At 35.6% G+C, this 11,410-nt stretch overlaps 1 protein-coding gene across 1 annotated transcript in view; it reads right to left on the reverse strand.

The window, feature by feature from the left end:
* The window catches only part of LOC126204148 (SANT and BTB domain regulator of class switch recombination-like), a 159,597-nt gene extending 148,441 nt beyond the window's left edge, over nucleotides 1-11,156 (reverse strand). The window contains exon 1 of the mRNA XM_049938557.1: nucleotides 10,456-11,156. Within this exon, the coding sequence (XP_049794514.1) occupies nucleotides 10,456-11,156 (701 nt within the window). The remainder of the gene's footprint in view (nucleotides 1-10,455) is intronic.
* Between the last annotated feature and the right edge of the window lie 254 nt (nucleotides 11,157-11,410).

Below are 11,410 nucleotides of genomic sequence, written 5' to 3' on the forward strand. Positions count from 1 at the left end.
GGGTCAGGAATGAAGGCAGTAATAATTCTGTTACAATAATTAAATTTTCAGACTATGATATTGTAAGGCATAAACAAATACCTATATTAAACAAGTATGATAGCACAATTTTTATCTGTGAATGGCCCCTTCATGAATTTGCATAAACTGACATTAGTCTTCTGTGAAACTCATATAAATACTCATTGTATTATTAAGAATAATTTTTGGATGAATTTACTGAATGACTCCGTTGCAAGGGCAAAGCTTTGTAAACAACAAAATCTGCAAGATTTCATCCCCCCTCCCAGGCACTATCTTGCAGCTTACTGCCCTCATGCAGCCATAAAGAGAACTTTTACACGTATCTTTTTCCACTCTTAGTTTTCATCATAAAAAAATGCAAAACACAGTAAACATGGGAACAGAAGTTACTTGATTCAAAGAAATGTGGTGACATAATATTGTCCAAACAATCTAGTGTATTGTCTGTGGTTAAGAAGAATATGCTCATCAGGAATGCGGCAATGAATACACTGTAGCAATTTCTAGTGCAGGACAGTACGCATTATTCTAAAACCATATTCATAGATGCAGTTATTTCAAGATTGGAACCATGACTGATTTGGTTAGGTTCAAGAAACAAAAACAGATTCAATTGCCTCACCTTTTCAGTGTACCGGTACTTCCAAAATAACAGTAGTCAAATTTTTAATTTGTATGTCCACAGTATCAGCAGCTGCTATATAAATAGTTTATTAGTACTGGTACTGTGTATGAAATACTGAAATGGATTTTTTGCCAAGATATAAATTTTGATTTTATTCTGTTAAAACATCATCAGTGACAGGTTTTTTTGTGAGTTTCTGCTTACAACGGGCCCTGCATGTTTCACTGCAATTTTCCCCATTGGCTTTTGTGCTCTGTATGAAAAATAATGAAAATGGGAGATCATAAACAGTGAACCATGAACAAAACACAAGGCAACAAGGCTGACTATGAACTCTGTTAGAAAGGTAGACTTTCTTTAGATGAACGATAACATGGACTAGCTAGCCACAGAGTAAAAGGGAGGGGAGGGGAAGGATTGTCCCTCGACTCCCCACTTTAGCCTTTGCATGTGTTCTTCTGAGCTGCCTATTGAATAAAAGTCATTATAACTTTGTTGGGAATGATGATTCCATAATAGTAATTATTACAACCACAAGTGCAGAAACTGCATGTGACACAATTGTAATGCAGAGCGAAAGTAAGTCAACAGATGGCAATGCAATTGAATGACTAACTGGACAGGTAACTGGACTTATTTGAATGATACAAAGAGTGATAGCATTGAGAGAAATGAAAATACTACAGAACCAAATGTTTCAGAGTCCAAGTAATTATATATCCAGGTCTACAGGAATAGCTATAAAGAAAGATAAGGCAACTTTTTCCAAAATATGCATAAAGAAACTATTTTTGCTGTACTGTGTTAGTCTCACATAAAATGTTTCAAGGTTTAAGACCAAATGCATATATATACTAAAGTTTTAAATTTAATAATTGCTACCATTATGTTACATTTTGATGATGTTTTAATATTAGAACAGCCCTAACAACAGACCATGACATTTTCTCCTCCACTAATCAAGTTCTTAACCCTCTAAACATTAAAAAAAATAAAAAATGAATCGTAGAGAATAGATGGACCTTCCAGAGGACATCTTTCCACATAATTATTTAATGGCTGACAAAAGGACTAAGTAAGATATCATGGCTAATCACAAAATATTAATACCATCATCAAAGCACCACAAAACTGTAAGCTCTTGTAAAACAAGAACCAAAGTGACATGTGATAATATCGTCCCACCTTCCACCAGCTTCAGAAAGTGGCAGCATTTTATTATGTCATTAAGACATGCAATTTATTCTCATGTAAATCATGGTTTAAAAAAAAGGAGAAACCAGACAAACAGCACAACAATACCAGTAATAATATTAATATTGAAAATAAAAAATACTAAATTAGTAAATAAAATAAAATTTCAAACTTATTTCACTGATGTCATGTGCTTGTAACCATTCTTCATAGTTATTAATGAAATAAAGCCTTTACAAATTGAAACAACATTCCAATGAAGATATAAAATACTCACCAAGAGGCAGCATATGTAGGAGCAACATAAAGGTGATATAAGAGCTTGCCTTCATAACCGGAAAATTCTCAATCAAGAAAAAATAGACTAAAGGTGTCAAGCAATTGACACTATTCAGGAATCAAGCAGGAAAGTGATCAAGAATCCCTTGGCAAGGGAGAGACAGACATGACAGGACAAGGGCAAAATCAATAATGAAATGTTAACATCACAAGTTATTTGGAAATCTTAAGAGGTCAAGTGTGGCAGAGAATCCAGTGTACATCTCAGAGATAAAGATAATGCAGATTAAAAATATAAACACAATCCAAGAAAAAAGAAAATAAATAAAGAAAAACAAAAAGTAGTGGAAAAAAGTACAAATCACTCTTCCCAACAAAATATGCAGCAAAAAGTGAAAGTGCATAAATGTGGATACAATGGCAGAAATTAGTGAAAATTAAGGGACAAAGATAATGTGGTCAGTAACAGATTTATTTTAAGCTTGTTGCATGTTTAGTTCAATTCTTATCATATACATGATATAGGAATTGTCATATGGAAAGAGAGAGTACAATTTATATTTTTAACATTTAAGGAAAATAACATTTTCTTAATTGTATTTTAACCTTTTCTTAATTACACTTTAGATATTTTGTCTTTTTTTCACATCCAAGATGAAAAAAAAAACAACAGAAAAACAAGGTTTATACAAAGGTTTATATAAAAAAATCCATTAAGGGAAATACCATTTTCTTAGTTACACTTTAACATTTTCTTAGTAACACTTTACATATTTTGTCTTCTTTTTACACCGGATGAAAAAACAAATGTTTACACAAGAAAATCAAAAGTTGAGCACTATCTATTTAGATAGCAAAGAAATTTATCAGAATTATAGAAACTCTGACCTAATAGTAGCCTCTTTAATTATTTTTTAAATATATGTAAGTTTTGTTTGTTTTAAAGGTACTGAACATTATTTTGGGTAGATACATCACACTGTTTTGGTACAGGGCTTTTGAATGTATGTTTCTATGGAAATCATGCATGTTTCTCATTTGATAGTTGTGTACTTCACTATTTAGAGAAGAGAATTCTTGATTTGACTTGAGGAAACATACTGATCCATAGATGAATAAACTAAGGAGGGTCAAAATTTTCAACTCCTTAAAGAGTCCTCTACATGGATCTCTATAGGTAACACCCTACAGAATACAAATAGCTCTCTTTTGGAGCTTAAAACAACTTTTTGTGAAATCTGTATTCCCCAAAATATAATACCATATCTTAGATGGCTATGTGTGTACGAGTAATAGGCACATAGTACTGTTTCAAAATTGCAGTTTTCTTTAAGTTAGTCAGGTAGCAAGTGTGAGATTCAGAGAACATTTCCATGTATGGATTTCTAGGGTACTGGTGCTATGAAGAAGAATTTAAATAACTACAATGAAGAAGTAGGCAAGAAATTTACAATTGCTGCTACATAGTATATGCTCTGCAGTAGGGGTGTTAACATAGATATTAATCATATGATAAAGAAAGGCCATTATGAGGACAAAGTTGTGAGGGTAATGAAAAGTGTTTGGGTGGAGTGTAGTAATTATGGAAGAGATAGATATCAGAAAAATATAGCCTTAGATGAGAAATTTACTGATACACTGCACCTCCGGACAGCCATGTGTGATAAGTGGTAAACTCGTTTGCTGATTCTGGAATCAGACAAGGCTAAAAATGGTGATCAAAATATGTTTGTGAACTAGTGTGTTGGATACTGTCAAGAATTGATGGTACTTGTCTGGCTAGTTGTACATTTAATGAATAAGCATCCGAATGGACATATTTACTGTAAAAATCACGAATTTCCAGAAGAGGGTGTCATATAACAAAGAGAGCATAAGCATGGATCTTACTCTATGAAACAGGCTTTCAAAAACAGTCAAATTGCAAAAGTGTGGTAGATTCAATAAGGAGCAACAATTAACAGCTGTTGCAACACTTTTGGCCATTTTAGCCTGTCACACTCACGTCCTGTGTGTGTATGAAATACCAAAGTAGCAGCAGCTTGAAAGTTAGCGATTTTGCATGTCTGTACCACGCAACAATTAGATACAGGCAAGTGTTTGCCTTTCCTTACCTCTGTTTATGACAAAGCTTGTATATGTAGGCCCTATCTCCATTGATTAAGGTGTGAACAGGTAAAAAAGTACACAACAAACTGCAATGCAATATCAGCCAGTTATTAGAAAATTTTATAACACAGCTGTAACTACTGACCAATATGTTATTTTTATTCTAGATGAGCAATCTGCTGCCCTACACCCACCTTGCAACTTTCATTCCCTGCAAGGAACTTGAGTTGAAATCAAAGCATTTCAAATTACAAAAAAGAAGGCTATACTGCAAAGGTAGAAACATGAGAAATATTCACTGTAGAAATACTGCCTGCATTACGCAAACATAAAAAGCAGACAAAAGTTAGATACAAAATGAAATCAACAGCAAGCAGCTCTATGAACATATTCAAATCACATTCCTTCCGCACTGCGGATTCTAGAAAAAGGTATTAGTAATTCAAAAAGCTCTAAAAATTGGTTTCTACATAATGTATTTTTAAAATGTATGAGTAACACCTTTATAGACAGTTTTATTTCTAGCTTAAGTAGTTTAAGTGCATATCAACAACTTTATGAGTATTAATGACATGAGACAAAAAGAAGGTATCTAATACAAAAAGAGAAGGACACAAAAAGAGAAGGACAGAAAATGGAAGAGCAACATCCACAAGATTTTTTCCTCTAAAACTACCCGAAATATAGCCACATTCATAAGCCAAGTACATGGCTATGGACAATTTTATATCTGTGAAATGATGAAAATGCAGCTCTTTTAAGATGGTCAGTGAAAGTATGCTTCCTAGATTCATTTGATTAGTTTATTTTTGGACGTGAAGAGAATGAAAATTTCTCACATAGTCCAGAAGCATTCAATAATGTCACTTAATATGTTAATGTATGCCATGAAACATAAGAAAGCTATGATCACTGAATTAAAAAATTCTGGACATCAGTAATTTTATTGTAAGGAAACAATCCTGTTCCAAAAATTGTAAAATGTAAAGCTTTCACTGCAAATGTTTCATAGTAATTTATAGACTCATGAGCAGTTTAATCAAGACATAGCTAATGTGTTTGAGTGGAAGCACTCTTGTCACCAGGATTAATGGAATGGTGTGACATTTTATGTAGTTTTAATTTTGTTAGAGGTAATGCAGATGCTGGAAAATTTATACGTAACCATTCAAGGTAGTATTCTGAGTGTGTTAATTCAAGGAAAAACTCCACCATCTGAATCAGCTGCTGTAGGTAACAACATATTGATGAAAAGCATCAGAAGCAACTATCACGGATTGTAACAGTGGGTAACGAGCCACAGTGCACCAAGTCATTAGCCAGTCTGATACTGGTGAATGGTGCCACCATTCAGAAACAACTCCTCTCTGTGCATACAGAAGCCACTGGCCCATATATGCAACTCTGCTTTTATTTCTCAGGCCACAGAGATTGATTGGACACAGGAGCAGCACAATGGATCATCATAGTACATGCCACAGACACAGTACAAAAACAGCATGAAGCATTTCATCCTGCTTCCTGAGAGTGCAGTATTCAGGCAGGAGGTGAAGGTATTCTCATGTAGCAGATATTTATGCAAAAAATTGTGCCTCCGAATAGGTAAAATATCATCCTCTAGCAGGGAAATGTACGAACCTATTGAGCACATTTGATTATTTCATCAAAAGCACCCCATATATGATTGTAGTTTCTGCAAGACAGTTCACTATCCAACAGATCCCAAAAATTGTCACAGTGGTTCAATGAACACTCCACAGATATGTGGGTGCTTATGGGCACTCCTGGGTTAACTGACTTCACTTACTTCTATGAAGCACATCTGGGATGACATCAAGCAAGATGTGCATGTTTTTGACTCATTTCGAACTAATACTCATAAGAAGTTACTATTATTTATTTGTTATATTCATAATATGTTGTAGCACTTTGTTTTCCAAACATGTGCAACAGACTGCAGTTGCTCTCCTCTCTTTAGAAAGATGCAATGTGTATATACAAATTGAAAGAATGTTACCAATTGGAGAAAAATTAAGTGAGTTGTAACAAATTCATTCACGTGAAAAACTTTAACCAGCCAATTACATGAATAAGTGTAAATTGCCAGAACATCTAGTCATTACACTAAACTGACCTCCACAGTTATGGTGCAATATGTGAAGGAAAGCTGCTACAAAAATCCGACTGTGGGAAAAGGGGGGAGTGGGCACCCATTGCAGACACAGTTGTAGGGATACCACGTTTCCTGACAGTCTGGTACCAAGGTTGTAGCACAGGAGGCATGTCAGTTTTTTCAGAACTGTGGGAGATGCTTTGCCTTGGCTTGTCCAAGGAAACGTTCAGGGGTGGTTCCTTAAGGTCACCCCTGCTTTAGTTGATATCCTGAGCCAGGTGATGAGAGCCAGTCAAGAGACAAATTTGAATGGCAAAGCTAAAAGCTACCAGCTTCTGTTGTTTAAAGATATCTTACATAGTCACTCGCGGCCTACTGCTGGAAGTTTATAAAGAAATGCACCAATATGTGAGCCACTTCTTCCCTACATGAGGTTAGGCCGTCCTGTCGTTACCTTCCCTTGTTGTATATGTCATATAAATTCTGGTTCCACCCTTTTTAGATTACTCTTTGGGGTTATTACACACTTGTTAGATTACTCTTCGAGTTGATTGGCCGTAGGACGGGCAATATGTTCTTCCTAGGTCTTCTGTAAAATGTGTGTGTGTGTGTGTGTGTGTGTGTGTGTGTGTGTGTGTGTGTGTGTGTGTGTGTGTGTGTGTGTGTGGGCGTGCGCGCGCTTTTAAGTGCAACAACTTTAATGAAATGACTATGGTTCTAGCTGGCCAATTTTAACTATGTTCTCACTGTTAAAGGCTTCAATAAACTCTCTCTCTCTCTCTCTCTCCAGACGAACAGGATATGAAACCCTCCTGCAAGTAGCCAAAGTCCAAATTTCTTGCACAAGGGACAAATGATACGTATTGCCATTGCTTGTGAAATAACTTTACAGCACAGCAAAATCTCCCAGAATCCATTCCTCTTCCAGCTTCCAACACTCTTCTACTCCTCCCCCCCCCCCCCCCCATTTTATCACATGTGGAGCAGGAGGACAGTTCTCAATGTTTTCAGAGTTTTATAGAGTCCAAGCTGTGAAGTCAATTCATTCATCATGAGGAGCCTGTGCTCAATGTCTGCATACTGCGAGAAAAGAGTTGTAACAAATTCATTCACGTGAAAAACTTTAACCAGCCAATTACATGAATAAGTGTAAATTGCCAGAACATCTAGTCATTACACTAAACTGACCTCCACAGTTATGGTGCAATATGTGTTATTTCACAAGCAATGGCAATATGTATCATTTGTCCCTTGTGCAAGAAATTTGGACTTTGGCTACTTGCAGAGTATTCTATTATGAAGTAGTATCTGAAAAAAATACTGCACAAATATTCAGTCAGATCATAATAAATATTGACAATACATATGTTGAAACATTAGCAACATTTTTACTTCTTATAAGAACAATTCCGTCATGCTAAGTGAGATTTTTAACTCCGTTGCTCATGAATAGAAAGACTAGGTTACCTTCAGTGGAGATACTCATTTGGCTGGCATTTCTTAAGATGTACAAGTATTTATTTCTCTGATAGAGCTAGTAATTACTAAATCCTATGACATTTTAATTCCAATATTTAATTTTTCTTTGGGTAGTAGGTAAATCTACCAGAGAAGCAGAGCCTGCTGGAGCAACAAGTGACCAAAGAATCCAACATACCATTACGTTACCGTGACACTCTGGTTATGAATACATTAGTTACAGACCACTCTGCAGGCATTATTGACATTAATATTTCAATGGAGGGAATATGATTATCTACAGTTCAGAATTATTAACTATAAAACATGGTGTTTGCAAAGTGTGGTAACTGATAGTGTTGAAACACCATTTAAATAAATTTCCTGAAAAATATAAATCAGAAAGTTGCCATGTATGCCAGTGACATAAACTACTGAAAAGCTACAAATAGGCCTAAATGTTTAATGGGAAGAATTATTTTAATAAGCAATCAAAGTGAAAACTGTTCGAAAATCAGTGTGAAATATTTAACTTACACCTATACATAAATGATGTTTCTATTACATTAATATTGCAATAATTAATCCCAACTCACACTTTTCTCACAAAAGATACTGAGAGCTATGGATCAAAGAAATCAGGTGGATGCAATATTTCTTGACTTCCAAGAAGCTTTTGACTTGCGACCACACCAGTGTTTATCAATGAAAGTGCGCTGATATGCGGTACAAAACAAAATTTGGCATTGGACAGAGAATTTCTTGGTAAGGAAGACATGGCATATCATCTTGGATATGAAGTCACTGGCATATTAAGAAGTAACTTCAGCTACGCCCCAGGGAAGTGTGTTCAGACCCTTACGGTTCATGCTGTATGTTAATGAACTGGCATACAATATTAATACTAACCTCAGTTTTTGAGATGATGCAGTATTCTATTATGAAGTAGTATCTGAAAAAATACTGCACAAATATTCAGTCAGATCATAATAAATATTGACAATACATATGTTGAAACATTGGCAACATTTTTACTTCTTATAAGAACAAATAGTAACAGACTAAATCACAAGTTCTTTTCTTTCTTTTGGTGGTGAACAGTTTCAGTTATCTTAACCATCATATAACCAAAATTAGTTTAGCCGCACTAACCACAGTTGGTGATGGCTATTTTCTCGCAGTATGCAGACATTGAGCAGAGGCTCCTCATATGTTCTGTGTAAATTTATTTTGGTCACATGAAGGTTATGATAACTGAAACTGGTCACCACCAATAGAAACATAAGAATTTGCAATTTAGACTGTTACTATTTAGATCTTGATAATTTTTTGAAGGGGTACAGTGACTGGCAATATAATTCAAATGTCCAAAAATGTAAAATTATGTAACACACACATATGAAAACATTATATTCTATACCTGTAATATCAGTGAGTCACAAATGGAATCGGTCAACTTGTCCAAATACCTGGGAGTAACATTTGTAAGGGTATGAAATGGAATGAATAGACTGTCTTAGTTATAGATAAAACAGATGGTAGACTACACACCATTGGTAGGACATTGGGAAATGTAATCAGTCTACAAATGAGATTGCTTACAAAGAACTTGTAAAGTCCAATCTAGAATATTGCTAGAGTGTATGGAACCCACAACAAACAGGACTAACAGGGTATACTGAACACATACAAAAGAGGTCAGCATGAGTGGTCACAGGTTTGTTCGAGCCATGGGGGAGCATCACAGTAAAGTTGAAGAACCTGAACTGGCAGACACTTGAAGACATATGCCAACTATCCCACAAAAGCCTACTTAAAAAGTTTTAAGAAACAGCTATCGGTAAGTGATCTAGGAATAATCTACAACCAAAAAAAACAATTCTTCCAGCACTCCATACATGAATGTAAAGGAAAAAGCCATAATATGCGATAAAGTAGAAGTGCCCTCTGCCATGCAGTTAATAGATGTTTGTAGAGCAATTCTTGAAGATTTAGAGTTTCCTACTTTGGATATTGCCCTGCCCGCTCCCCCCCCCCCCCCCCCCCCCCATGAAGACTTTGTTACCTAATGTGACTGTAGACAAAATTTATAATGTATGATGATTTTAATGTACATATGGAGGAAAAAGACAGATTTAGGCCTAAATTATTTGTGGCAAATTACTACCCAACCTGAGATAATACCTGTCCAGAAGCTATTATGCAGCTCAATACAAACACCAGTTGCGGTCAGTCTAATATTGCTAGGCATGTGTTCAGTAGTAAAATCATCGAAAAGTAGTACCAATAATAAGATCATATCGAAAATGCATTATCATTACTGACTGGCAGAAAAAAATTGAGGGGACATAGCAAGTGATGCATTCAAGTCTGTCTTTAAACTCTTTAGAAATAAATTTAATCATATTTGCCAACAAGTACCTAAGTGGCATCTCACATGCAAACTAAATGACAAATTAAAAAATAACCAAGAAAACAATGATAAATAGTGTCTCTCTCTCTCTCTCTCTCTCTCTCTCTCACACACACACACACACACACACACACAATTCTTCTTAAAATTCTGTTACCATAGGGCACAGTGTTCAATAATTTATCCAGTGCAGGAAATGTTCCAGTACTATTATAGTAACTATGTGGCAAGCATACTTACTCTCCACCAGATGACTTCCTTCTCCCTCCTATGTTTTTCTCTCTGTGAACTTGTTGATGGTGTGAATGTTTCTCTGACGACTTCTTAGATTCTCCACTATGTGTCTTTTTATTCTGTTGCTGGTGAGAAACACCAAGTTTGGGGACAACATAAGGTAAAACAGAATCTAGAAGTCCTTCCTGGATAACTTCATTGAGTTTACGTTTCATCAAGTGCTCCATATTCTTGCACCCGTCTAACAGTCTTTTGTTTGCGATTAATTCACTTATAGCATCTTTCCTGTTCTTTTTAAGTCTCTCCAACGGAGAGCACGATGCATTATCAATTGTCTGTATCTTGTTTTCGTTTTCAGTCTTAGTTTCTTCTTCGATATTTTCTTCAGAGCTTTCTTTATTTAGCTGAACACGTTTCGGAAGCTCCGGGTAGTTTAAGCCCATCAACGTAGATACAAGTTCATTTGCGGCAACCTCTTGCCAGTCAATTGCTACATCAGTTGAATTACCATTAACATTTTCGTTTATTTGGTAGGCCGTTCGAAGAAAACAGAGAAAATCTTTGAATGATATTTCTGTGCAAGCTCTTTTATCATTTCTGTTGCTGTGCTTGGACCCAATACCTTTTCTATTGGAAATACTTGCTTGGGAAAAGCTTTTGGACTTCGAAGTTGCCGAAGTTGTATTGTCGGTATTTATCTTCGCCATTGTGCGTAACTGTGAAAACCTGCGTTTTTAAGTCTTTTATAACGCATTCTTCAAAATACGTAATGTCATCTGCAACGGTAAAAGAAATGAAACAATGAATGATAATGCAGTTTTATTCGTAGCATGCGTTCCTTCGTATGCTAATATCGCCTCGTGCTTCGTTGCTGGGTTAATATTACAAAGTCTCGTAACTGTGTCATACTATCTGAACGTTAGTTACCTGAATCGATGAACAGTCCAGAAATAACACACAG

Source organism: Schistocerca nitens, chromosome 9 (assembly GCF_023898315.1).
Source record: "Schistocerca nitens isolate TAMUIC-IGC-003100 chromosome 9, iqSchNite1.1, whole genome shotgun sequence".
Lineage (NCBI taxonomy): Eukaryota > Metazoa > Arthropoda > Insecta > Orthoptera > Acrididae > Schistocerca > Schistocerca nitens.